At 47.0% G+C, this 27003-nt stretch overlaps 1 protein-coding gene across 5 annotated transcripts; it reads left to right on the top strand.

Annotated features, from left to right (window-relative positions):
• The first annotated feature begins 20570 nt into the window (after positions 1-20570).
• On the top strand, positions 20571-26776 carry EOMES (eomesodermin). 5 transcript variants are annotated; one of them, XM_089331187.1, is made up of 7 exons: positions 20571-21647; positions 22592-22746; positions 23336-23457; positions 23912-24070; positions 24153-24214; positions 24933-25012; positions 25132-26776. In XM_089331187.1, the coding sequence occupies exons 1-7, from the start codon at positions 20722-20724 to the stop codon at positions 25218-25220; spliced, it is 1593 nt and encodes a 530-aa protein (XP_089187313.1). In that variant the 5' UTR covers positions 20571-20721; the 3' UTR covers positions 25221-26776. The 5 variants fall into 5 exon arrangements, with proteins under 5 accessions (XP_089187313.1, XP_089187314.1, XP_069929325.1 ...); XM_089331188.1 differs by having other exon boundaries at positions 24933-25016; XM_070073224.2 differs by having other exon boundaries at positions 24990-26776.
• The last annotated feature ends 227 nt before the right edge of the window (positions 26777-27003 follow it).

Below are 27003 nucleotides of genomic sequence, written 5' to 3'. Positions count from 1 at the left end.
TTTCCCCTCCTCTGATCACCGGGGACTTAGCATAATCCATTCCTGAGCCTGAGTTCCATGGTATAAGGGGGTGGGCTCTCAGCTTCCCATTCCTGTTCTAGTTGAACTTGTGTGTTACACCCTAAAAATATCCCATTTACTCTCCTTCTAATAAGTTTTTTGAGGGGGTCAAGAATAAATGTGCCTGTGTTTCATTCAATATCAGAGTCCTACTAATATATTTCAACCCAATTTATCTTTGATTCTCAATCTCATTGTAACCAACCTAGCACTACAAGAAAGGAAGGAAAAAAGGAAGGAAGGGAGGGAGGAAGGGAAGAAGGGAGGAGAGACAGCAAAAGAAAGAAAGATTGTTAACATTTGTGCGTATTTCCTTCTGAGCTGCCTCTGTAAGTGTTAAGTGTATATGTGCATACATACTGTATTTGTGAATACTGTACAAGATACATCATAATGAATTTAACACGTTATTGGCTGCTTTTTGCTCTTTTGTACTATCTGTATGTTAACACCATGGAGTGCTGATGGCTAAACCAACACACTAGACCTTGGGAAACATATGGTCCCTAAAATTATTTCTTTATAGAAGTTACAGAAGTCCTATAAAGAATTACTTTATACTTGGCAGGAAATGAGAAGCTCCACAAACCTGGGTTGCTCAAACTCAGCACATTCTTAAAAAAAAAAAGGCTTTTCTTCAGGACTGGCCCTTGACTGGCTCCTGCAAGAAGAGCTCAAAGCCCTAACGTTCTGCAGAGTAAGAGTGATTTTGTGTACGCCCGAGGCCTTGGACCACACAGCAGCAGTTTGATCACATGACTTACACTAACAGTGTGATTTATGGTGATGCCTTTTTTGTTCCTGTTGGCTGGAATCTTGGTAGCTGAGGTCAGTCATGTGAGTGTGGCATACCTGTATGGCTGAGCCTCAGGGAACACCTTGGATACCAAGGCCCCAGTGAACTTCCCTGGTTGGAAACCCTGCACATCTGTCATCACACATGGTTGCTGGGAGGATTAAGTGCATCCATGCAACTTCACAGGGAGCTTACGCCTGGTTTCCCTTGAACTCCACAACATAGGCCTGGCCCTTTGTTAACATTAGTCTGTACTTTTCCCTGTAATAAGCTGTAGTCACGAGGAAAACGTATTTTCTCAGTCCTTTGAGAGTCTAGCTTAAGCGTGGCCTTGATGACCCCTAACAGTACTCTTCACTTAGGTTTCTCAAATTGCCCAAATGTTCATATTTTACCATTTTCTCCACCCCTCCTTGTCTTTTTCAGTAGACAGACATACACATAAATGATGCCGTTACACCTAAATATTTCTGTTTCCTAAAAGTAAAGGCCTTCACTTATGTGAGTATAACCACAGTACAATATTATCAAGATCAGAAAGCAAACACTTAGACTATTATCTGATCTAAAATCTTTATTTAAACGTTGCCACCAATAACCACATTAACGTGCTTTAAGTCAAAAGAGAAAAAACACAAGAACAAACGAGGTTCAGGATCAAAGCTTGCATTCCATTGCCGCATCCTGTCAGTCTCCTTCAGTCTGAAACAGTTCTTCAGTCATCTCTGTCTTTCATGACCTTGACATTTTTTTTAAGAGTACAAGCTATTTATTTTATGAGATGTCCCTCTATTAGGATTTGACAAATGATTCCTCAAGACTAGGTTCACTTTATGTATTTTTGGCAGAGTTCCACAGAATCAGTGCTGTCCCTCACTGTATCATAGCAGGAAGTTCATGTCATCTAGTGCTCCCATAATGCTAATTTAGATCACTTGGCTAAAAGTGGGGTCTGCCAGGTTTTTCCACTCAAAACTGCTATTTTTTTCTTTATAATTACTACATGTCTTATACTTTGGGGCTATGTTAATATGCTTTTTCTTATTATCCTACCAGTTCTCAAAATTTATTTATTTATTTATTTATTTGAAAGGCAGAGTTATGGAGAAAGAGAGAGAGAAGGAGAGAAATATAGAGAGAGAGATAGAGATTTTCCATCAGTTTGTTCACTACCTAAATGATCATAAAGGCTGGGCTGGGCCAGGACAAAGCCAGGAGCCAGGAACTCCATCTGGGTCTCCCATATGGGTGGCAGGGGCCCATGCATACGGGTCATCCTCCACTGCCTTCACAGGCACATTAGCAGGGAGATGGATCAGAAGTGGAGCAGCCGGATCTCATTAGGCATGCATATGGGATGCCAGCATCGCTGGTGAAGGCTTACCCTACCGTGCCACAAGTTCGCCCCTTGTTAAAGCTGAAATCTCTCTTTCCCATTGGATCATCATTTCCAAGATGAGACTCAAACTGAAGTAAGCTGCTGTGCTACTGGACTCTTTACTCCTTTCCTTTATAGGTGAAGGGCATGATCTTTTTCTTTTTAAGAGAGAGAGAGAGAGAGAGAGAGAGAATGAGAATCTTCCATCCACTGGTTCACTCTCCAGATGGCCACAATGGCCAGAGCTGGGCAGATCTGAAGGCAGAAGCCAGGAGCTTCTTCTGGGTCTCCAACTTGGGTGCAGGGGCCCAATACTTGGGTCATCTTCTGCTGCTTTTCCCAGCCTGATTAGCAGGGAGCTGGATCTGAAGTGGAGCAGCTGGGACTCAAACTGGTACCCATGTGGGATGCCGGTGTTGTAGGCAGTGGCTTTACCCACTATGCCATAGCACAGGCTCCCCATGTGAAAAAAAAATCTAGGGAAACCTGGATTGAGTTCTGGGCTTCTGGCTTTGGATTGGCCCAGTCCTGGCTGTTGTAGGCATTTGAGAAGTGAATGAACAGCTAGAAGATTCTCAGATTCTCTCTCTCTCTCTCTCTCTCTCTCTGGCTTTCAAATAAATAAATAAATAAGAGTTTTTTAGGTGGCCAGCATTGTGGTGCAACAGATTAAGTCGCTGCTCACAATACCAGCATCCCATATTAGGATGCCACTTTGAGTCCTAGCTACACTGCTTCCAATGCAGCTCCCTGCTAATGCACCTGGGAGAGCAGCAGACCATGGTCCAAGTATCTGCAGCCTTGACACCCACATGGGACACCAGGATGGAGTTCTGGGCTCCTGGCTTCAGCCTGTTCTAGCTCCAGCAACTACCGTCATTTGGGGAGTGAACCAGAAGATTTAAATAAATAATATATATCATAAAAGTTCAAATTTGGGAGCCAATAGGGACACTAACTTCTTTACCCAATCTATTTATGTCTATCAAATAATTGCTATGTCCAAAGCTCTGAGGATATAGCTATGAATGTGTAAGAAACAACACCCACATTGCCATGGTACTTATATTCTAGCTGGTTCATGTGTTTCACCATAGAGAATCCACAAATGCTGTTTTATGTCTCTGGATGGAAATTTTTTAAGCTTTTTTTTTATTTATTTGAAATGCAGAGTTACAGAAAGAACAGGAGAGACAGAGCAAGAGAGAAATCTTCTATCCAATGGTTTACTTCCCGAGTTGTCATAACAGCTGTTAGGCCAGGCCAAAGCCAGGAGCCAGGAGCTTCTTCCAGGTCTCCCCTAAGGACTTGGGCCATCTTCCACTGCTTTCCCAGGTACATTAGCAGGGAGCTGATCCAAATTGGAGTAGCTGGGTCTCAAACTGGTGCCACATGGGATGCTGGCATCATAGGTGGAGGCTTAACCTGCTGTGCTCCAACGATGGCCCCTGAATGGAAATTTTCAAAACAAAGAAAAAAAGAAGCATAGTCATTGTTTAAAGCCATGAAAATAATCACTAATAAAAGAGTTACATTTTCTGAAATACTAATAAAGTACAGAGAAGGAAAAGGGAAGACAAAAATATAGACTATGTTACACACAAGAAAAAGAAGATAGTAAGAAAGAAATAATAACACAAAATAAGATAGCAGGATCAAGATCAAACAGAAAGCACAACCACATTACTATAATTGTGATATTTGGCATAACTCTGCAAAAGCATTTGAAAATCTAAGGCTAGAATATAAGGAAAATTCATGGAAAATGCATATAATGAAAATTACACATGGATTTCATTTCTTGACACTAAATAAACTCACATTAAGTTATTATAACATGTATGGACAGGATGTAGCTTGAGATACTAAGAAAAATATGACATCTGTTTGAAAAGGGCCCCTATCAGAGCAACCAAAATTGTGCTAAAATTGAAGCAAGAGCAAACGTAAATTGCAGTGAGGCTTGCTGGAAGAATGGTGAATTCATTGCTGCTTTACAAAAAGTTCAAGGCAACAATGTTCCTAAGGGCACAATAACTTATTTAAGAATGCACAAGATAATTTAAAATGAAGCCCACAGGCACAGTGCATCCACATTAATTTCGTTCAAAATATTGATCAAGTTTGTGCTATAATTAGGGGATAGACAGTTATCACCATCAACAATAGCCAACATTAATGACAACTCAATTGGTTCACCTACACAATTCCTACTGAAAAATTAAAGTTGGACAAACACCGTACTCAGTATGTACCAGAACTGTTTCATGACTCTGATAGTGTAAACATTCCCTTCTTCTCATCTGTTGAACACTAAAAAGTCATGTACTAAACTTGTTTCAAAGTACTTGAATTCCGAATTAATAATGTTTTCTGTGTCTGGGGAAAAAATGTGCCTAGAATTCTTTCTTATTTACTTCCCATACCTGACACCTAAGAAGAGAATTTCACAAAGTTCATTGAAAAAGTAATTAAAAGAAGAATGTGAACGTAGTTCTATATTCAGATTTCTGAGGTATCTCCACGCAGTCTTCCACGGTGGCTGCACCAATTTACATTCCCACCACCAGTGGATTAGGGCACCTTTTTGCCCACATCCTCACCAGCATCTGTTGTTTGTTGATTTCTGCATGAGAGACATTCTAACTGGGGTGAGGTTAAACCTCACTGTGGTTTTGAATTGCATTTCCTGATGGCTAGTGATACTGGGCATTTTTTTAAAGTGTCTGTTGGCCATTTGAATTTCTCTTGAAAACTGCCTGTTTAAGTCACTTGCCAATTTCTTAACTGGATTGCTTGCTTTGTTATTGTTGAATTTCTTGAGCTCTTTAAAGATTCTGAATATTGACCCTTTTCCAATTGTGTAGTTTGCAAATATTTTCTCCCATTCTGTTGGTTGCCTCTTCACTTTGCTGAGTGTTTCTTTTGCAGTTCAGAAGCTTCTCAATTTGATGTAATCCCATTTGTCAAATTTGGCTTTGATTTCCTATGTTTTTGGGGTCCTTTCCAAGAAGTCTCTGCCAATGCTAATGCCTTGCAGGGTTTCCCCCATGTTCTCTAGTAATTTGATGTTATTGGGTCATAGGTTTAGATCTTTGATCCATTTGGAGTAGATTTTTATGTAAGGTGTAAGGTAGGGATCTAGTTTCATACTTCTGCATGCAGGGGTTCAATTTTCCCAGCACCATTTTTTGAAGAGACTGTCCTTGCTCTTGATTTTAGCTCCATTGTCAATGATAAGTTGGTTGTAGATGCATGGATTAATTTTTGAAGTTTCTATACTGTTCCTTTGCCCTATATGTCTGTTTTTGTGCCAGTACCAGGCTGTTTTGATTATAACTGCCCTGTAATATGTCTTGAAATCTAACATTGTGATGTCTCCAGCTTTGTTTTTTGTACAAGATTGCTTTAGCTATTTGGGGTCTTTTGTGTTTCCATATGAATTTTTCTAGATTTGTGAAGAATATCACTGGTATTTTGATTTGGATCACATTGAATCTGTAAATTGCTTTCAGTAGTAGAGACATTTTGATGATATTGATTCTTCCAATCCATGAACATGGAAGATTTACCACTTTTTAATGTCTTCTTCTATTTCTCTCTTTAATGTTTTGTGATTCTCATCATAGAGATCTTTGACATCCTTGGTTAAATTTACTCCAAGGTATTTAATTCTCTTTGTAGCTATTGTGAATGAGATAGATTTTAAAAGTTATTTGTCTGGGGCTGGCACTGTGGCATAGCAGGTAAAGCCACCACCTGCAGAGCTGGCATACCTAATGGTTGCCAGTTCAGATCCCGGCTGCTCCACTTCCGATCCAGCTCTCTGCTATGGCCTGGGAAAGCAGTGGAAGATGGCCCAAGTCCTTGGGACCCTGCACCTGCATGGGAGAACTGGAAGAAGCTCCTGGCTCCTGGATTCAGATCACAGCAGCTCCAGCAGTTGCAGTCATTTAGGGAGTTAACCAGCACATGGAAGGTATTCTCTCTCTCTCTCTCTCTCTCTCTCTCTCTCTCTCTCTCTCTCTCCCACTCTTTCTCTTTCTCTTTCTCTTTCTCTTTCTCTTTCTTCTTCTCTTCTCTGTGTATGACTCTCTATAACTCTGCCTTTCAAATGAAGAAATAAATCTTAAAAAAAAAAAGAGAGAGAGAAAGTCTATCATAAAAGATAAGTCTAGGACCTGATGCCTTTACAACTAAATTCTACAAAACAATTAGAGAGGAACTATCTCCAAATTTTCTTAAATTATTCCAAAATATTTAAAAAGGTGGAATTCTGTCAAATTCTTTTTACTAGGCCAACATTATTCTAACTCCAAAATGAGACAAAGTAGAAAAAGATAAAACACACACACACACAAACTATTGATCAATATCTATGATAAACATAGATGCAAAAATTCTCAACAAAAATATTAACAAACCAAGATGTAGACGGCAACTCATTGTATTACTAGATTACAATTTTTGTTTTTATAAATTCAAAATTAATAGTAAGATGCTTATATGTGAAAAAGTTAACAAACCAAACTCAATATATCACAAAGATCATATATCACTATCATACATTTATCCCAGATATGCAAAGATGATTCAGTATTTACAATCAATAAGCATAATAAATCAAATCAACAGAATGAAGAACAAAAGCCATAGGATCTTCTCAACAGACACAGAAAAAGCATTTGCTTACACCCAACATCTTATCATGATAAAAACTCTCAACAAATTAGGTATAGAAGAAATACACCTCAAAATTATAAAGGCGGTACATGACAAGCCAACAGCCAATGTTGTACTGACTAGGGAAGAGTGGAAGCATATTCCCTCAGATCTGGAACAAGAAAAGGATGCACTTTCACCATTCTTATGCAATACAATATTGGAAGTATCAGCAAGAGCAATTAGGAAAGAGAAAGAAACAGAGCTTTGAAACCGGAAAAGAGGAAGTGAAAACAGCCACGTTTGCAGATAATGATTCTGTAAATGGAAAAATCTAAACACTCCACCAAAAAGCTTTATAACTGATAAACCAATTCTGTAGTCACAAGGTACAGAATCAACATACAACAAACAGTAGCATTTTTATTTTAAGATTTATTTATTTCATTATTTGAAAGGCACAGCTACAGAGAGGCAGAAGCAAAGAGTGAGAGAGAGAGAGAGATAGGTCTTCCATCTGCTGGTTCACTCTCCAAATAGCTGCAAAGGCTGGAGTTGTGCCGATCCAAAGCCAGGAGCCAGGAGCAGGGTGCAGGGTGCACCCATGTGGGTGCAGGGGCCCAAGGACTTGGGCCATCTTCTACTGCCTTCTCAGGCCATAGCAGAGAGCTGGATCAGAAGTGGAGCAGCCAGGACTTGAACCCATATGGGATGCCAGCACTGCAGGCAGCAGCTTTACCTGCTACAACACAGGGCCTACCCCAACAGTAGCATTTTTATACTTCACTAATAGTCTTGCTACAAAGAAAATGAGAAAAAGAAACTCCATTCACAATAGATTTTTTTTTTTTTTGTCAGATGCTTTCTCTGCATCAGTTGAGTTAGGGGGCTCTTTCTTTCTTTCTTTCTTTCTTTCTTTCTTTCTTTTTTGAGAGGCAGAGTTAGACAGTGAGAGAGAGAGAGAGAGAGAGACAGAGAGAAAAGTCTTCCTTTTTCCATTGGTTCACCCCCCAAATGGCCTCTACTGCCAGTGTACAGTGCCGATCCAAAGCCAGGAGCCAGGTACTTCCTCCTGGTCTCCCATGCGGGTGCAGGGCCCAAGGACTTGACCCATCCTACACTGCACTCCCGGGCCACAGCAGAGAGCTGGCCTGGAAGAGGAACAACAGGGACAGAATCTGGCTCCCCAGCCGGGACTAGAACCCTGTGTGCTGGCGCCGCAGGCAGAGGATTAGCCAAGTGAGCTGTGGCGCCGGCCACAATAGATTTTTAAAAAGTATTTTTTTTTAATGTGGCAGAATCTATTTTCTTTTTTTTTTTTTTTTCATTTATTTATTTGACAGGTAGAGTTATAGACAGTGAGACAAAGAGACAAAGAGAAAGTTCTTCCTTCCATTGGTTCACTCCCCAAATGGCCGCTATTTCCAGCGCTGCTCTGATCCGAAGCCAGGAGCCAGGTGCTTCTTCCTGGTCTCCCATGCGGGCCCAGGGTCCCAAGGACTTGGGCCATCCTCCACTGCCCTCTCGGGACCACAGCAGAGAGCTGGACTGGAAGAGGAGCAACTGGGACTAGAACCCGGCACCCATATGGGATGCTGTCGCCACAGGCAGAGGATTAAGCAAGTGAGCCATGGTTCTGGCCCCCCCAAAAAAAGTATTTAAGAATAAATTTAACAAAAAAATGAAAGATTTCTCTAATGAAAATTACAAAACACTGATGAAAGAAATCATCAAGGACACAAAAACATGGAAAGATTTTTCTTTCATAGATTGGAAGAATAAATATCACTAAGGTGTTCAAAGTACCTAAAGTAATCACAGATTGACTGCAATCCTGATGAAAATATCAATGACATTCTTTACAGAATTAGGAAAAATAATCTTAAAATTCATATGGAGCCACAAAACAATCAGAATAGCCAAAGTAATCTTGAGCAAAAATAAATAAATTAACAAACAAACAAATAAAGCAAGTAAGCAAGCAAGCTAGAGGCATCAAAATACCTGAATTTGAAGCATACTACAAATATATAGTAATTAAAACTGTATGGTACTGTCATAAAAACTGACACACAGATTAATGGAACAGAGTAGAGAACTCAAAAATTAATCCATGTATATATAGCCAACTGATCTTTGACAAAGGTGCCAAGAACATACATTGGAAAATGGATATTATTTTCAATAAATGGTGATGACAAAACTGGATATATATATATATATGAATGAAATTAGATTCCTAGTGCTCACCAAATATAGAAATCAACTCAAGATGGATCAAAGAACAAATGTAAGATGTCAAACTATAAAATTTCTAGAAAAGAAGATAGGGGAAACACTTCAAAACATTGGTATAGGCACTCAGCTTTTGGATAAGATCCTAAAAGTACATGCAATAAAAACACAACTAGATAAATGGAATGATACCAAACTCAGAAGTTTCTGCACAGGAAAGAAAACAATCAATAAGAGGCATCCAACAAAATGGGAGAAAAGTATTTGCAAGATACTTATCTGACAAAGGATTAACATCCAGTATATATCAGGAACTCAAAAAACTCAACAAAAAAACAACTGGTTTTTGAAATAGACTGATTAAGAGGAGCTATCTCTGTAGCATACCAGGTTTAGCCGCTGTCTGCAGTACCAGCATCCCATATGGGTGCCAGTTAGGGTCCCAGCTGTTCCACTTCTGTTCCAACTCCCTGCTAGTGTGCCTAGGAAAGCAGTAGAAGATGGCCCAAGTGCTTGAGTCCCTGCACCCACGTGGGAGACATAGAAGAAGTTCCTGAGGGCCAACACTGTGGCGCAGCAGGTTAAAGCCCTGGCCTGAATTGCCAGCATCCCATATGGACGCCGGTTCTAATCCCAGCTGCTCCTTTTCTGATCTAGCTCTCTGCTATGGCCTGGAAAAGTAGTAGAAGATGACCCAAGTCCTTGGGCCCCTACACCCACATGGGAGACATGGAGGAAGCTCCTGGCTCCTGGTTTTGGATCGGCACAGCTCTGGCCATTGCGGCCATCTGGGGAGTGAACCAGCGGATGGAAGACCTCTCTCTCTGTCTCTACCTCTCTCTGTAACTCTTTCAAATAAATAAAATAAATCTTGAACAAGAAGAAGAAGGAGGAGGAGGTGGAGGAGGAAGAGGAGGAGAAGAAGTTGTTTCTGGCTCCTGGCTTTGGATCAGCTCAGCTCTGATCATTTGGGAAGTAAACCAGAGGAGGGAAGATTCTCTCTCTCTCTCTCTCTCTCTCTCTCCCTCTCCCTCTCCCTCCCTCTCCCTCTCCCCCACTCCCTTCCTTTGTAATTCTGCCTTTTAAATAAATAAATAAATGTCTTTTTAAAAAAGAAAAGAAAAGAAAAAAAGACTGGTTAAGAAATGGACAAAAGACAGGAATAGACAGTGCTGCAAAGAAATACAAATGGCTAACAAATATATAAAAGAAAACAAATATATAAAAGTTCATTAGTTGTCAGGGAACTGTGAATCAAAACCACAATGAAATATCACCTTACTCATTAGAATGAGTATTATCAAAAAGAAAGTGGGGTGAGGTGAGCACTGCAGCACAGCAGGTTAACTCATCACTTGGGATACCTGTTCCGATGTCAGAGAGCTGGTTCGAGTCCCAGCTACTCTAATTCTGGTCTTGTTCCCTGCTAAGCATGCCTTGGAGACAGTAGATGATGGTTCAAGTATTTGAGTCCCTGCCAACCACGTAGGAGACCCAGATGGAGCTCCTGGTTCCTAGCGTCAGCCTTTGCCCCAATTTTTGTGACTATCTGGGGAATATACCAGTAAATGGAAGGTCTCTTTTGCTCTCTGTATTTATAAATAATAAATAAATATTCTGGGTGTTTTTTTTTTTTTCAAACAAAGTAGTAGTTTGGCTTAATGTAACTGACTTCTCAGTGTGTTCATTTTCTGATCTATCTGTAAATATTGTTAATAAATAATACTTACTACCTTCTATGTTTGTGGTGAAGATTAAATGAGTTAAAGGGTATAAGGCATTGGGAGTAGGGAGCTCATTGGACAACACGGGATTCATCAATTTACCTTTTAACTTCTTGGAAATCCAGGCACATTCTACGATCAATAATGTCTTACAATCACTGCTGGTCAGGAAGCAGTTGCCTATGCATGCAGCTTTTATTTATATTCCATGTGTTCATGAGTGAAATATTGCCTAAAGAAAAGTTCTTTCAATAAGCACACATTACAATTCTCAGAGGCAGGTTTATTTTCTTGGTGATAAACCCAGCCATGGTGCATATTAATAGATGACAGTTTAATGTTGGTGAAATATTCTCATGGAATACTTCATTAAGCTGCTGCTAGAAGCTTTCTAGCATTATTACTATTTTGAAAATATGTCCATGCATCATTTGAATTTAGAATTCTTTTTTAAAATCTATCACTGAAAACTAGATGTTGTTCAGTGATGTTTAAAGTCTCCCTAGGACTTGGGCAATTGAGAGACCTCCCAGGGATGGAGAGCACGGTGACCAGATGCTCTGCCTGCCATCACATGCTTTTTTTCTATTCTTAAAATGCCTTCTTTCTCCCTTCCTCACTGCCAGTCCCAGAGCACAGAGCAGACACAGGGCTGGCCACATGGTGTTCCCACAGGCCTTCTCCCGGCTGTCACCTCCCCATTGCTGTCTCTGCTCAAATGTCAACCCCCCAGAAAGGGCCTCCACCAACCCCCAAACCCATATAAACCCGGTGACTCTCCAGTTTGGCTGCACATTTGAATCACTGGGGCGTCTGTCCGCACTACTGGTCTCACCGCCCCCCCACCCTCCCCGCCGAGAATTTAATTGTTCTAAGGTGCCACCTGGGCATCGGGATTTTTTTTTTTAAGAAGTCTCCAGATTATTGTAATGTTCACACAAGAGTGGGAGCCACTGTGTTACCCTGGTTGATTATTTTGTTTAAATTTTACTTGAAAGGCAGAGAGAACGGATGACAGGCTGTCCTCTGATTTGTGGACTCCTTGTTGTCTGCGTCTCCCACCAGCTCCCCAGGAGTCGCTGTCAACCCCGTGGAGCTCTGCACCGCAGCTCCCCGCGCCGTGCCCGACACGTACGCAGCTCAGCTGGCGGCGATGTGAAGGCTCATGGAATGAACCGAGCAGCACAGCGCGACTCCTAAGCTTGCGGAGCCGCAGCGTCTTGGCCAGTTGCCATTAGAAGCAAGGGCAATTTGGCAAGTATTTCAGACCCCGGACCTTTGGCAACACCTGCCTGTACCCAAGCCCATCTCCGCCCCCAGCAGCCAAGCCAAGCGGGATGTTAACAGGGCTGAGAGACCCCTCGAGGTCCTTCGCTTTGATCTGACTTGCCGCAACCCGGAGCCTGTCTAGCAGATCACTTCCCCGCCCACGAGCCCCAGGAGCACAGGACAGGGTCCGGAGCTTGTTTACCCGCTTCTGGGGGCTTGCAAGATAAACAACGACAGGGAAACTCCCACAGCGAGGCCCAGGCGCGCGGAGCAAGGGCGCGCTGCGCCTTCCGCACCGCCAAGCTCTCCTCCCGCGGCGCGCTTCCGGGCGCGCCCGGCGGTTCAGGCCGGAGTTGGCGGAGAGGCTGCAAGCAAAGCCCGCAAAACACCGATACAATTTATAAAGCATCTCCCGCCCATGATGCGCCCAGGCTATTTCGAACTAGCAAAATTTCCAACGTTTCCGGGAACGAACTTCAAAGTGTATTTTACGTGAGAAAAGCAAGGTGTTGAATAATGTGTATCGAAGCGTGCAGATGGGGCAGAGACAGATAAGTTCAAGTGCGCATACGTACTTGCTGGGCGGATGTGTAGCAGCCCCAGAAACACAGACACTAATCGTGGTTGCCTTCGGATAAGGGATTTGGGAGGTGCAAGACCTTGCAACCTGGTGGCATTTTAGTTTAGTTTTTAAAGACTTACGCAGCTGAACTTTCCAGTATATAGTGATTTTACATATTTTATATTGTATGTATGGTGATATATATGCATACACATTGTATGAATGAATTTGTATATTGCATAACGTATCTACAGTCTCCAGCTGGTGGAGTCAAAAGCTAGAGGAAGTATCTGGGATCCCTCCCCCCAATATCTTTTCACTCAAGACAACTCGGAATGTGTGGGTCCCTGCTGGAGACGGTGACAAGGGAAACTGAGGCACTCAGTTTGCAACAGAGTGCGTTTGGATATCTAAATCGCTGACGGCGTTGGGGTAGGGTTGCAAAACCCTAGCCCCTGTTCTACGCAGCGGAGTGAGCGCCCACGGCCAGACCACTCTCTTAGCTGAGTTCGAGCCCCTGCCTGAAGCTAACATTTTCCTTTCTGGTCGCGCGGGTCAGCGCGTAGGGAAGAGCAATTGTGCGTCACGGTGCGTGCATTCGCTGTTCGAAAAGACCACTTCGAGGTGGGGTCAGCCTCGCTGATGACGCGGCGCTGTCCCAGGGCGCTCCGGGGCAGACGGAGCGGAGACCCGACGGGCCCTCTCGCTTCCCCGCCAGTGTGCACTTGAGAGGCTCTGAGCGTCTGCAGGGAAGGCGACCAGTGACCCCCGCCCCACAACCCATGTTCCAAAAACTCCGGTCCAGGAGGGCGCCTGTCCGTGGGGGCGGGGAGTAGAGAAGAAAAGGAAATTTGGCGACAGGAGTGATGATGTGAGCGTGGGGTAGAACCGGCTGGTGTTTCACTGCTGCGACCCGCTCCTGCGATCGCTCTGTGGTAAAAGCTCGGGGGCCAGGAGATCTCTCTTTCTAAGGTTTCAGAGTTCCGGGAAGAAGGCGCTGCCTCCCCAGCTTCTGGGTCCGCCTGCCAGCAGCTGTTAGTGCACATCTAATGCTCATTGCCACCACTCGGTTACAGTTAGATGGGACAGTGGGTGCCAAGGGCTTGGCCCAACCCTTGCTCATATAGACTGGTTCACCCAAGCCATGATGGTCCCAAGCAAGGATGGCCGGATAGACCCTACGATGTGGGTTTAAAGGAGTTGTGGAGCCCGGCCTCCTGCTAGCAGACCTGTATTCTAAAGTTGGCGCAGCTGCAGACTGGCGCCGAACACCGTCCATTTGGCCATCAATGAGACCCCGCCATACCGGCTCCAAAAAAACGACGCCTCATTCACGTCTGCTTCAGCCCTCTGCTGTGAACCTCGCAGCTCAGACCCCCCCCCCCCATCCAAGTTCAAGGGCTGCCCTTGCTAGCTGTGTGTTTTCAGCAAGGTCCTCCACCCCTCCAAGGACACCTTACTCCTCTGTAGAATGGGATGACAACAAGCGAGGGTGCTGATTTCAAAAGAGCGTCTAGCCTGTCTTCAGCTAGGGGCGTCTTTGGCTCGCTCCTTCGGTTGTGGATTTGAGGATAAACTCGGCTCCCGACACGTCAGCCCCAAGTGGATGGAGAGGCGCTCGCAGCTCCCCGCTGATCGCGCCTTTCCTGCCGGCCCTTCCCAGTCTGTGGGCCCCCTGGGCTCCCACTGCAGCCCCCTGCGGCTGGCCCCGCTGTGCACTTGTCCTCTGCATCTGCACCGCGCACCCACTTAACTCCTTCAAGGTCGGGCGTTTCACCACCTCGGGGAAGAACAAAACCTGACCTAAATACTCTGTTTTCCTTCTCCCTACAAGTAATGGGCCCGAACAGGGGAAAAAAAAAGAAAAAAAAGAAAAAAGAAAAATCCCAGTTGGGGGTCGGGCGGCAGGCGAGGCCCTGGGGAAAACAGAATGCTAATGCCGGCCTGAGGGGGCGGAAGGCGCTCGGGTTTGGGAGCCCCCCGCCGCCTCCCTTTGAAGTGCACCTTGTCAGGCGCGCTGGGGCGGAGGGCACTCCCTCTCCCCCCACCACCCAGCCCCGGCCGCCACCATCCCCTTCTGGGGAACACTGGAGCAGATAGAACGACAGAGGACCCCCCTCTCGGGATCTGACTCACTCCTCTCGTTCACCTTACCTTCGACCTGTTTGCTCTTGGTCTCCTCCATCAGACTAGGGATCCCTGGGTGTAGTCACCCTCATGTAGCCCCGGTATCAGTACGAAGGGCCAAAAGTGAGCTCAGGGTAAATGCAATGGGTAGTCAGTCATAGAAGACTTTAAAGCTTCCTATGAGCCGGCTGCTGTTCTGATGTTTGCTATTTGTAGATGCTGTTGTTCCAAGCGGGGTAACTGAGGCACGCAGAGGCTAAGGAGTTTGCCCAAAAATCTCAAAGCTGGTGAAAGGTAGAGCCGCAAACGCGTGCAATTCTGAAGTCATTGAAGGGATGATCTCTTCGGTTTTACCATCCTGCTGCCTAGCCTTCCTGCCTCCTTCCTTCTCAATCTCTCTTCCTTGCTTGTCTCGGGGGCTTAGTTATTTCTGCCGAGTAATTCCCACAACCTAGGCTTCTCTCTTTCCCACGTAGAACCTTCCAGCTGCCTCTACCATACTCAAGCCTTGGTTCAACCCAATTGGATTCTGCCCACCTGTTGTGCAGGCATCCTGCTACACCTCTATGATAGGGGTGTTCTCTGTGGGAAAATTGATTTTTCATAGGTTCTGTCAACTCTCAGTGATGTGCAGTTAAGTTCAGGGTGATGTTTCCTGTTGGTTCCATGGTGGTTACTCCCACTTAACATACTGGGATTCTGGCACTAGCTTTTCCTTTTTCTACATTGCTATGGGAAATGTTGCTATTGACACATATGAAGGGAAAAAAAGAATAAGCCATGCAATATATATGTAATATATAATATATAATAATTCATATATAATATATAATTATACATAATATGAAGATGAAATGAGGTGTTTTCTTTTTCTTTTAAGGGAAAGCATTTTCATTTTAGCCTTCCTGGTGTAAAGCTTAAAGCTTGACACTGTCCTTGAGTTATATTAGGTATTCTAGTATGCACAGTTAGTAACTCCTTTGTTTCATTTAACAGATGAGTACCAAAATATGAGGCTGTTCAAGGTAGAAAAATAAGCAAGACAGATGGATCCTTTGGAACTTTCATAATTTAATGTAGTGATAATTAGCCAAACAGTCCATAAAAATCTTTTTGGAGAACATTTAGCTTTCTTTGTGTCATGTGACTGTTCTTGCTATTTATGTGTGTGTGTGTGTATTTTTCCTCAAAAATATGAAGAAGAAGGTGAAAGATGCCATTTGCAGTTTAAAAATACTTTCATAAAAAAAAAGTAAGTTGGGATTATGGTCTACTGCCAGAGATTCCTGAGTTCATGTTTAGGAAAAGATAGACACCTGTTTTTTGTTTTGTTTTGTTTTTGTAAAAAACAACTTTGAGTATGTTTATGAACTTACAATCCAGAATTCCCTCACCTCCTCCTATTTTAACAGTGAACAACAATTACTCTTAGCAATTTAAATATATGGACCGACCATTTCAACTGGTTACTTTTGCGTGAAAAACATGCACTGAGTTTAATATAACCCTTTGCCTCACACATTTGTGAATCTGGTGATTTAAAAAAAACCAGTCCATTCCATCATCAGAGTGAAACATGCATTCTATACATTCTTATAAAAGTACAACTGTGTTGGTGGGAGTATCTTGCTGTTGTCAGCAGAATCGGCACTACTTGTCTTTGGCAAAATGTTTTGTCTTACAGGCCAGTTTCTTTAAAAACAGAAGGGAAACATGAATAACCTAACTTAGGTGATGAAAGCTGCCTGCCTCTCTGGAAAGCACAGCCGAGGTGGCAGATCTGGCCATCAGAGAACAAAGGGCCAAAGAGTGAACCTGAGATGGTGAAATAAAATGTAACATCAACAAAGAAAGGGCCATAGATAAATAGTAAAAGAACCAACTTGCCACAAAAAACCCATTGACATTTTCCCAGAGTCCAGGCGAAGCGCTGGTGACCGGTTAATGTTGGAATGTTTTCCTAGGGTTAAAAGGAGAACCGGCAGCAAGTCTGCTCAGAATTTACAAAGTGTTTGAATAACACGGACACTGTTTGGATAACACGTTTTTAGTGGGGTTGAAAATAATAGAATTTATTGGGACATTTATATGGGCCCCCTTGGTTGTGCGGGTGGTGGGGTAGGGGTTGGTGGGAGGTAAACCCTGTATCATTGCACTCATCTGTAACGTACCTCTGTAGTTTATTCATAAGTGTGTATATGGATTTGGTGTGTCCTGGTCCTTATATAGTGTAGTGCTTCTCAGTTTTACTTTCAAAGATCCATGCATGGATAGTGGTCACCTTTGGGGCGGGGTGGGGGGGGGCGGAGGGACAAAACAAGAGATCACCTGATCATGTTGACAATAACTGTGTTATCAGAATGAGACAGTGGCGTGAAGTTGGCATCGTGACTTGGGACAATCAAGCCTGGGATCTTTAATGTGCTCACACGTGGGCGTGGCCTTGACTTGCTTCTAGTCCCCTCCAAAGGCTCCTACTTGCTCCACTGCAGGCTGAAAGGGGCCAGATTTGAGTTAATCCAGCCAGCATTTTGGTCTGGGGTTCCAAGGGGTCTCCATGTTTCCTTTGCAATGTTGATGTTTTTGTTCAGTTTATTCCAATACACTGTCAGTTGAGCCACATAAAACCAGGCACCTTTCAATAAATGTCTCATTGAGATTTCATGAAGCTTGGGGTGTAATTGAAATCAAACAGCAAACAGGCTGGAAGGCTCTGGTACTTGCCTCCCAATCCAAGGAGGGTGCTGCCTGACAGATTTCCCAAAGCCATTGCTTTAGCTCTGACTTTCTGCTGCTATTTCTGGAGAGAAGAGCTTGGACTTTAAAATGCAGCCGAGACACGTGAAAATATTTTGTATGTCTCTTTTCCTAGTTATAAAATAATATTGAGCCATTAGAAGGAAAGCTCATTCCAAGTAGGAAATCACAGATTTGCTCATCTGTAACTCTCTAGGCACTTTAGATTAGTAAATTCCATATGTAGTAATAATGATGTACTTAGTTAATTAACACAGAATCATAAATGTGATTAACTTGTCTCTGCAGCCAGGGGGAAAAATCTTTAGTTGAAACAGTGCTTTTCATTATTTTAAAGAGGAATTTTTGATAAACATATATACTTATAAATGTCACATAGGCAGTAGAATAAGTATTTATTTTACATATTCCAAAGCATCCTGGAACCCATTATGGTTTTGTTGAATCTGGGTTTCTACTCTTTGAATTCGACTTCGCTACTGCGTCTCCCAAAATGTGTTAAAACTTGGGTCAAATAATAGATTTATTGGGGAGGTGGCAAAGTACAAAGCGCTATTCCTTGCCCCGAGAATCCGTACAGATCCTGAAGATACATACCGTGTATACATTTAATAATGAGGTGGCAGTCGTAAGGAGCCCACGTGCTAGCTCTGGGGCTGGGTAAAATCAACCCTTTCTGATGTGGCGCGCAGGACAGCTGGCCCGCGTTATTTGCGCCAGAGTGGGTCGCAACGATGCCTGTTGCCTACGGTGGCACTTTGCCACGCGCAGCGCTTCCCTGGCCGCTTCGAAAGGATTTCGAAGGGACACCGAAGCCCGCTTCTTTCTGCGTTAAGGCGCAACGAACGGCTGCCGTGCGCCCCTGGCCACCCTCTTCCTTAACTCCAAAGAGCGTGAGACTCGGCCCCACGCCTACTTCTCCTGCAAACATCCTGAAGCTGGGGGGTCAAGACTAATGTAGAGGAGCCCACGAATCACCACCAGCGCCTGCTGGCCCAGCGCCACACCGCCAAAGCCGCCAAAGTCGCACAGTCCCTTCCTTTCCATGCGCTCTCATCCCTTTGACGGACTCTCTTCCACGAGGAAAAACCGTGAAGTCTTTTGAAGCGCTATACTCTTTGAAAGCCGACCTTCGAGGATTCCCCGGGGCAAATAAAATAAAAGCAGGGCCTATAGGCGTGGACAAGAGCGTGATCAGAGGAGAGAGTCACGCCAGAGCCTAACTAAACTGGATGGGACGAAATGCACGCAGCGCGCAGGGTGAGAGCGCGGGGTGCCCGCTTTCCGAGGGTTCCGCTCCGGAGCTGCACTAGCCCCGGACCTCCAAGGCCCTCGCCCCGGCCCACTCGACTTAAACTGCCCCTCCCCCTGGCTGTGCCTTGACCCTGAAAACTATCCCGCGATCACGGTTCTCACCACCACAAAAAAACTGTGATAACAGCCCTGGAGCGCCCACGTGCGTCAAGGACCGCCTCGCTCCCTAACCCAGACGTGCCGACGTTGGCGCCGCTGCGGGTTGGAATCTGGGTTGGAAAGCTCCGCGCTGTTCTACCCTGGCGAGTGCGCGCTCGGCGAGTCCCACGGCCACCTCATCTGTTGCGGGCGAAAAGTTTCCCGTGTGATCGCGTCCGGTTGGGGAAGCAGAGGCCCGACCTCTCAGCCGGAAAATGCGCTCCCGGAGCGATTACTGGCCGCGTTCGTAATTGCTTATTAGCAGCGAATATTTAGACTTCTCCCCATCCGCCACGAAACGTGCGCTCCCTTCTGTAATAATACAATAAAATATGACGGCACCGCTCTGAACCCTGTTTGCGGAAACGTAGGGACAACACAGGCAGCTGGGGAGAAGGGGCTTAATTCAATAACAAACTGATTATTTCACTAATTATTCTACCTTCTGTGTTGCGCAGCAGCAGAGAGGCAAGGGGAAGCTTAACCGCGCGGCTGCTAAGGAACCTTTGTTTCCCGGTGTCAGGCCCAGTCGAAGATGGGGGTGCGGTAGGAATAGGAAGCGTGCGGGATTCAGGAACACGGAGCAGCGTGGGTGCTCGCCGGCCAAAGCAGGCTTGTCGGTGTGGATGTGAGCGTAACGGTGCGCTTGTCCGGTTCCACTCTTTTCCGTCCCCAGTACTCCCACCGCACCTGGGCTTCTGATTCAAAAGCTGAGAGCTGGGGATGGTGGTGTCCCCGATATCCCAAAAGCGGAGAGTCAGAGTCCTCTCCACTGGTTTAAAAAAAAAGAAAAAAGAAAGAAAAGAAAAAAACAGGGGACCCAGCAACCAAGTGGAGCCTGTGTATTGGGGGCCTGGGCGTCAGCCTCACAGCTTCCCAGGAATTAGAGCTTTCACTCGGGCCTCCCTCCAGCTCGCCCCAGTTCCCCACCCTCGGGCACGGCGCCTCCCTGCCAGCAGTCAGCTTGGACAGCCATTCTCCCTCCGGCCTCTAAAACCTGCTCCTGCCACAGCATTACCCGCGCAAAGTGCGGGGGGGTGATTCCTGTGCCAAGGATGGACTCCGCTGTGCTGCCCCCAAAACCGGTTCCCCTAAACTCCAGAACTGATGCTCACAGCAGGACAGAATCTTAAAAAAAAAAAAAATCGGGCTAAAGGAAAAGAAAGTCGCAAGCAACTTGATCCAATTAGTAAATGCCTAATTGAATTAGTGTCACCTGCATCAGCCAATAAGGAGGGTCCCCGAGCTGTGGGGCTGCGAAGCCCCTCCCAGGCCCCATGTATATAAAGCAGCCAGTGACAGCCTGCAAGTTTCCAAGTGGTCAGCTACACCAACGGTTTGGCAATTGAGATAGGGCAGAAAGGCGCGGGCTGGGGGTGGATGAGGACAAAGATCCCGGGCGTGAGTGTGGGACTCCTGAGAGGCAAGAGGGGAGGGGGAGGGAGAGAGTACTTCTCGGTCAGTTTCCACCTCCTGCCTTCAAACTCTGTGCGCTTTCCAAACGGAAAGAACGCTGCACTGAGGGCGCACGGGTGCGCACTGTAGCGGCCCGCGAGTCGGCAGGTGGGTAGCCCGGGCGCGGGAGGAAGGGGAAGTTACCTTCCCCTCGGAAGGGGGCGCTGGCTCCCCCCATCCTGCCTTTATAATAAGGCCACCAGAGGAGAGGAAGCAGCCAGCTGCCGTCTGCTCTCTGCAAAGCATGCAGTTAGGGGAGCAGCTCCTGGTGAGCTCCGTGAACCTGCCCAGCGCGCACTTCTACCCGCTGGAGAGTGCGCGCGGCGGCGGCGGCGGCGGCGGCGGCGGTGGCGGCGGGGGTGGCGGGGGGAGCGCAGGCCACCTCCCGGGCGCGGCGCCCTCGCCTCAGAGGCTGGACTTAGACAAAGCGCCCAAGAAGTTCTCAGGCAGTCTCTCGTGCGAGGTGGGAAACGGGGAGCCCGCAGCCGCCAGCGCGGGGCCCCCCGCGGCCATGCTCAGTGACGCCGACGCCGGGGACGCCTTTGCCAGAGCCGCGGCCGTGGCCAAGCCCGGGCCCCCGGACGGCCGCAAGGGCTCCCCCTGCGGAGAGGAGGAGCTGCCCTCCGCCGCTGCCGCCGCCGCAGCCGCCGCTGCCGCCGCTGCTGCCACCGCGCGCTACTCCATGGACAGCCTGAGTTCGGAGCGCTACTACCTTCAGTCCCCCGGGCCCCAGGGCGCAGAGCTAGCTGCACCTTGCTCGCTCTTCCCGTACCAAGCGGCAGCCGGGGCGCCCCACGGATCAGTGTACCCGGCTCCCAACGGGGCGCGCTACCCCTACGGCTCCATGCTGCCCCCCGGCGGCTTCCCCGCGGCTGTGTGCCCACCCGGGAGGGCGCAGTTCGGCCCGGGAGCCGGCCCCGGCAGTGGCTCCGGGGGTGGCGGCGGCGGCGGCGGCGGCGGGGGCAGCGGCCCGGGTGCCTATCAGTACGGCCAGGGGGCTCCGATCTATGGGCCCTACCCTGGGGCGGCGGCGGCGGGATCTTGCGGAGGATTAGGGGGCCTCGGGGTTCCCGCTTCCGGCTTCCGCGCCCACGTCTACCTGTGCAACCGGCCACTGTGGCTCAAATTCCACCGTCACCAAACTGAGATGATCATTACGAAACAGGGCAGGTGAGCGCGGCGGGGAGGGGCCCCTGGGTGCCGGGGTAAAGGGGGACTGTGGTCCCGGGGAAGGCCGCTTCGTGTGTTTTAACACGCGCAACGAGGGAGACACCGCATCTCCAGTGCAGGGTCTCTCTGCGGCCACGCGCCGCCGGCTTGCTCGGTACGCTCATCCTGGCTGCTGGATCCTCTCCTCCCCTCACCTGGATTGACAAGGAGGAGGCGGAAATGGACTTTTGGACTGGTCCACAAAGCTGGATTCACTGCATCCGCCCGCTCGGCGGTTTGCTGGTCCCTGCACGCCGGCGAGGAGCTGCGCCCAGGGTAGGGGGCACGAGCTGGCGGCCACCTGCGCGCCTAGATGGGCTCCTGCAGTTTTAGGCGCCGGGATCTCCATGGGGCGCCTCTGGGAGTTGGGCAGGAGGGCTGGAGCGCGCACCTGGGACAGCGGGTCCGTGGGTAGGCCAAGCCTTGGAGCTGAGCTGGCCTGGTTTCCGAGTGAGAAAGTTAGGATACACATCCAGGTGCCGGCAGTGGTTATTCGGGAGAACGCTCCCGTGTGCGTGGGGAGAGAGGCACTTCAGGGGGACTTGCATTCAAAGCGCAAGCCCCGGTGTGTTGTAGTTTTCTGGTACTTGTGTATTTCAAGTTAAGGGTTTTTGCTTTACATTTTGGTAGAAAAATGAATGCACATTTAAAAGGGTGAGCACTTGAACGGGGGAAATACGTTTAGGGCAGTTTATTCTGGAAAAAAAGGGAGGTGTTCCAAGAGCAGTCAACTCAAAGATGTTTGCCGTGCTTTGGGGCCACTTTATCAGTATGCCGGCCATTGCAGACTTCTAGAGGGACTGCTCCGACGCCATCCCGGTGTCTGGGGGACTGGGCGTTGTGCGGCCGCGCCCTCGGCTCTCCCAATTTCAGCCGCTTGCCCCGGTTCTGTTCCCCCTACACAGGCGCATGTTTCCATTCTTGAGCTTCAACATAAACGGACTCAATCCCACCGCCCACTACAACGTGTTCGTAGAGGTGGTGCTGGCCGACCCCAACCACTGGCGCTTCCAGGGTGGCAAGTGGGTGACCTGCGGCAAGGCCGACAATAACATGCAGGGTGAGGAGAGAGGAGGCCGCGCGCGTTGGGGGTGGGGGTGGGGTGCGGGCTGGGAAGAAACCGAGCCCTAGACCCAGACGACTCACCGTGCAATCTAGCTCTCACAAACCTCACCCCACCCCAGTCCGGGCCTGGGATAGTGTAGGAGCCCCTTCTGTGGCCTGGATTGTTGGAGGGAGAGCAGAGCTCTGGCATAGGGAGACTTTACCTAGCGCCCTCCCCCTCCCTTTCATCCCTCCCTTCCGGAAACCTCGGCAAAAGCTCTCCCAGTGGGAATAAGTCTCCATCAAGGTTGAGTTCAACCATGGAAATCCAGCCACCTTCCAGCTTTCCCCAATTGACCTTCAAAGGTCATCCGCTGTTGGCTCTGTTTTCAAATGTTGAGATATTGTGGAGATGAATAAGGCCGGTGGGGGCACTGGAGCCCTGGGAAGGGTGTGGGCGGAGCCCCACCGCTGTCCTCCCTGGGAGACCGTGCCAAGTCTAGCTCTTACTACACCCTGCCCATTAGCTGCCCACAGCCCTCCAGCAGCCCCAATTTAAAATAGCTCATCTGTTTGAGTCTTCTGTTTTTTTTTTTTCATTTTAGGCAACAAAATGTATGTTCACCCAGAGTCTCCTAATACCGGTTCCCACTGGATGAGACAGGAGATTTCCTTTGGGAAATTAAAACTCACCAATAACAAAGGCGCAAATAACAACAACACCCAGGTAGAGTGGCAGAAGAAGAGGGGTGTCTGCTGGCAGTCTTTCTCTTCTAATAACAGTTTTCTCGCGGTATTCATAATATTTGCAGTTGTGACCTGTTTGCTCACCTATTTCTAACCTTTTCTTTTTTGTTTCCTTTTTGACTTTCTCATTGTCACTTTCTTACTGCATTTTAGTAGCAGTGTGTTGACTATCAGGAACAGAATTCACTGAAATCTTTCAAGGACTTAGACAACCAAGAGGAAAAAAAACTGCTTATTAAGCACACGTACCTAATTATAAGTTTCAAAAGTGGCAATGATAAAGATCTTAAAGGTGGCAACAGAAAAGCAAGCTGTCAGTGGGGAGGAAGTGGGAGCCCCCCTTGCAAAACACAAAATTTGTCAAAATCTACTTTTTATTGTGTCTCTAAGAGATTTTTTTAGCATTGGACACTCTTTCTCTGTGCTATTTCTAGATGATAGTCTTACAGTCTCTGCACAAATACCAACCCCGGCTGCACATCGTTGAAGTGACAGAGGATGGCGTGGAGGATTTGAATGAACCCTCCAAGACTCAGACCTTCACCTTCTCAGAAACACAGTTCATCGCCGTGACTGCCTACCAAAACACTGACGTGAGTGTCCCCAGCTTCCCAAGACTCTACGCCACCGCACACAGTGACTGAGCCCTCAACCACTGTTTTTCTCCCCATCTAGATTACCCAACTGAAGATTGATCATAACCCCTTTGCGAAAGGCTTCAGGGACAACTATGATTCGTAAGTGTGGCTTTATTCCTACTGGCATGGGCATCTTTGAACAGGGTGTAGCTGAAAACATATTCCAGGAGGAGCTTTCGTGTTTTGGAAGTTTTACCTGTTTTTATTTTTGCATAATTCTTGCCTTAATCTTGCTTTAGAATGCTCTCAGAAGGCCTTTGTTAATTTCCAAAGAAATGTTAAAGGCTTAAACGTGAAGAGCTGGGGTTTTTTTTTTTTTTACATTTGAGTAGAGATTTGACATTTTCAGAATCTACATTTATATGCCTTCCTTTTTCACTGGCCCCAACTGTTTTTTATCCTCACAAGCACAGATATTACTCTCTCCCCCTCTTCTGTTAACATAAGAAAAACCTGAAGCTAAGAGGATATAATTTTTAAACATTCAGTAGCAGGGCCCTGCTGCTTCTAAACACCACAGCCAGTCTCCCTTCTGACACGTTGACAAAGCGGAACTGTTCTAACTTCTATACGTTTGAGGGCATCCAAGGCAGCGTTTTCTTTCATTTAAACACTTGCTGCATGAGAGGACATTTCCCCGAGCCAAGAGGCCACCCAAAATTGTCCAGCACACCTGCCTGTGTTCCTGCCCTCTGACATACCAGCGCTGTCCGTGCGGGTAGCGCTCAGCACAGGACACTTTCGTTTCTGGGAGGTGGTTTGTTTGGGGACAACATCCGGGTGTTTTTTTCTTTAAGTGTTTCTCTTTATATTGTAGCATGTACACCGCTTCAGAAAATGACAGGTTAACTCCATCTCCCACGGATTCTCCTAGATCCCATCAGATTGTCCCCGGAGGTCGGTACGGCGTTCAGTCCTTCTTCCCGGAGCCCTTTGTCAACACTTTACCTCAAGCCCGATATTATAATGGCGAGAGAACCGTGCCACAGACCAACGGCCTCCTTTCACCCCAACAGAGCGAAGAGGTGGCCAACCCTCCCCAGCGGTGGCTTGTCACGCCTGTCCAGCAGCCTGGGACCAACAAACTAGACATCAGTTCCTATGAACCTGAGTACTCCTCCAGCACCTTGCTCCCATATGGTATTAAGTCCTTGCCCCTCCAGACGTCCCATGCCCTGGGGTATTACCCTGACCCAACCTTCCCTGCAATGGCAGGGTGGGGAGGGCGTGGTTCTTACCAGAGGAAGATGGCGGCCGGACTACCATGGACCTCCAGAACGAGCCCCCCTGTGTTCCCCGAAGATCCGCTGGCCAAGGACAAAGTCAAGGAAGAAATGGGATCTTCCTGGATAGAGACACCCCCTTCCATCAAGTCTCTAGATTCCAGTGATTCGGGGGTGTACACCAGTGCTTGTAAGCGAAGGCGGCTGTCTCCCAGCACCTCCAGTAACGAGAATTCTCCCTCCATAAAGTGTGAGGACATTAACGCCGAAGAGTACAGCAAAGACACCTCGAAAGGCATGGGGGGTTATTATGCGTTTTACACGACGCCCTAAAGAGTGGTCGTCACCTCGGGACAGTGGACTTTTCTGCAGACGGACTTGGTGGTGTCTTTTGCTGTCTTCTTTGCCTAGGTTGCCAAAAAGACGCTTGCCTTCTACCTTGATGCATCCTGTTTTGTGCAATTGTCTCAAAGAAGGTGCCAAAGCTTTTTGATTGCTGCAGGTAACTGAAGCAAACCTAGCATTTTTCTTTTTTAAAATAAAGCTAATGGAGGACTTGAAACTGTTTTTAAACATTGAAGGTTATTCGAGGCTCTGGATTTATTTATTGGAGACACTAACCATTCAGAGAAGCAGGCTGTGAAGACGGGGTGCCCAGCACTATTAAACGAGTTAAGACCTCGGATTCCCATTTCTGTTGGTAAGCCTTTTAGGCAAATACAAGCCCAGAGGGTGATGGTGTTTTGCTTCTGGGAGAGCTGAGGTGATGGAAGTTTTGCTCTTACCTTCTGCCAGGGGCAAAAGATGCTGAGCCTGGGAGTTCAGAAAAACTTGTGAAAAGTGCTGGTCTTCCCTTGCCTTGGATTCCTTGCAGGCTTCTGGAACAAGCCATGTTTGTGCTGGTGGGAGATTGCCTCCCTGGAGACTCCAGGCCTCTGCCTTGGCCTGTGCTGGGGGCAGCCAGAAGGAAGTAGGAGAAGGGAAGGGAGGGAGTGGCCAAAAAGGAAATTTTTTTTTTAAAGTGTACAGTTGTGTGTGGTTAGATAGACTGTAGAATAATGTGGAATATATTGTACAACTAGTCTACATAGGTGTCTGAGACTATGTAAAATTGGTGCTTTGGCTGTGTAAAGAATTTGCGAATCACCTAACTGCAGCTGCAGGGGCAAGGGGGTCGGTGGGTCATCACCCCCAGTGAAATCTGGGAATATTCTGTTTGCTTCTTAGATAGTTAAGACTGTAACTCAGCTACTCTGTACTAACCTGAAACGTGTTTAAGGAAAACTCCCTCCTCATCCTCTGCCTCCGCCATCCCCACCCACCAACTCGGTAACGTGAAGAAATGAAACCCCGCTGCCACAGCTCCTATAGGCTTTTTAGAGACCTCGGATTTTTATGTACAGCCTTAGTCATTTTTAATAAATGTGGTTCAGTAAGGGATCCGGGTTCTCCTGTTGCTTCCTCCTCCAACCTTTTCCAGGTGGAACACTGCCTTCCAAGCCCCTTGGCCCGACCCTGCCAGGCCCCTACCGGGGAAGGCTCCGGAATCTAACTCGATCTCCAGACCTGAGGGGGTGGGGGTGGGGGTGCTTTTGTTTATCTTTTTTTCGTTGACCGTGAATGGGGCTATTTCCTCACCCCACCGGGAAGTCTGGACAATAGGTG

This window comes from Oryctolagus cuniculus, chromosome 4 (assembly GCF_051225735.1).
Source record: "Oryctolagus cuniculus isolate XC-2025 breed Fujian yellow rabbit chromosome 4, ASM5122573v1, whole genome shotgun sequence".
Taxonomy (NCBI): Eukaryota; Metazoa; Chordata; class Mammalia; order Lagomorpha; family Leporidae; genus Oryctolagus; species Oryctolagus cuniculus.
This window is presented reverse-complemented; position numbering and strand designations above follow the sequence as displayed.

Coding starts and splice junctions, on each gene's coding strand:
- EOMES (XM_051818516.3), top strand. CDS start 20,722: ATGCAGTTAGGGGAGCAGCTCCTGGTGAGCTCCGTGAACCTGCCCAGC. Junction 21,648..22,591: donor ATCATTACGAAACAGGGCAG/GTGAGCGCGGCG, acceptor CCCCCTACACAG/GCGCATGTTTCCATTCTTGA. Junction 23,458..23,911: donor CAAATAACAACAACACCCAG/GTAGAGTGGCAG, acceptor TGCTATTTCTAG/ATGATAGTCTTACAGTCTCT.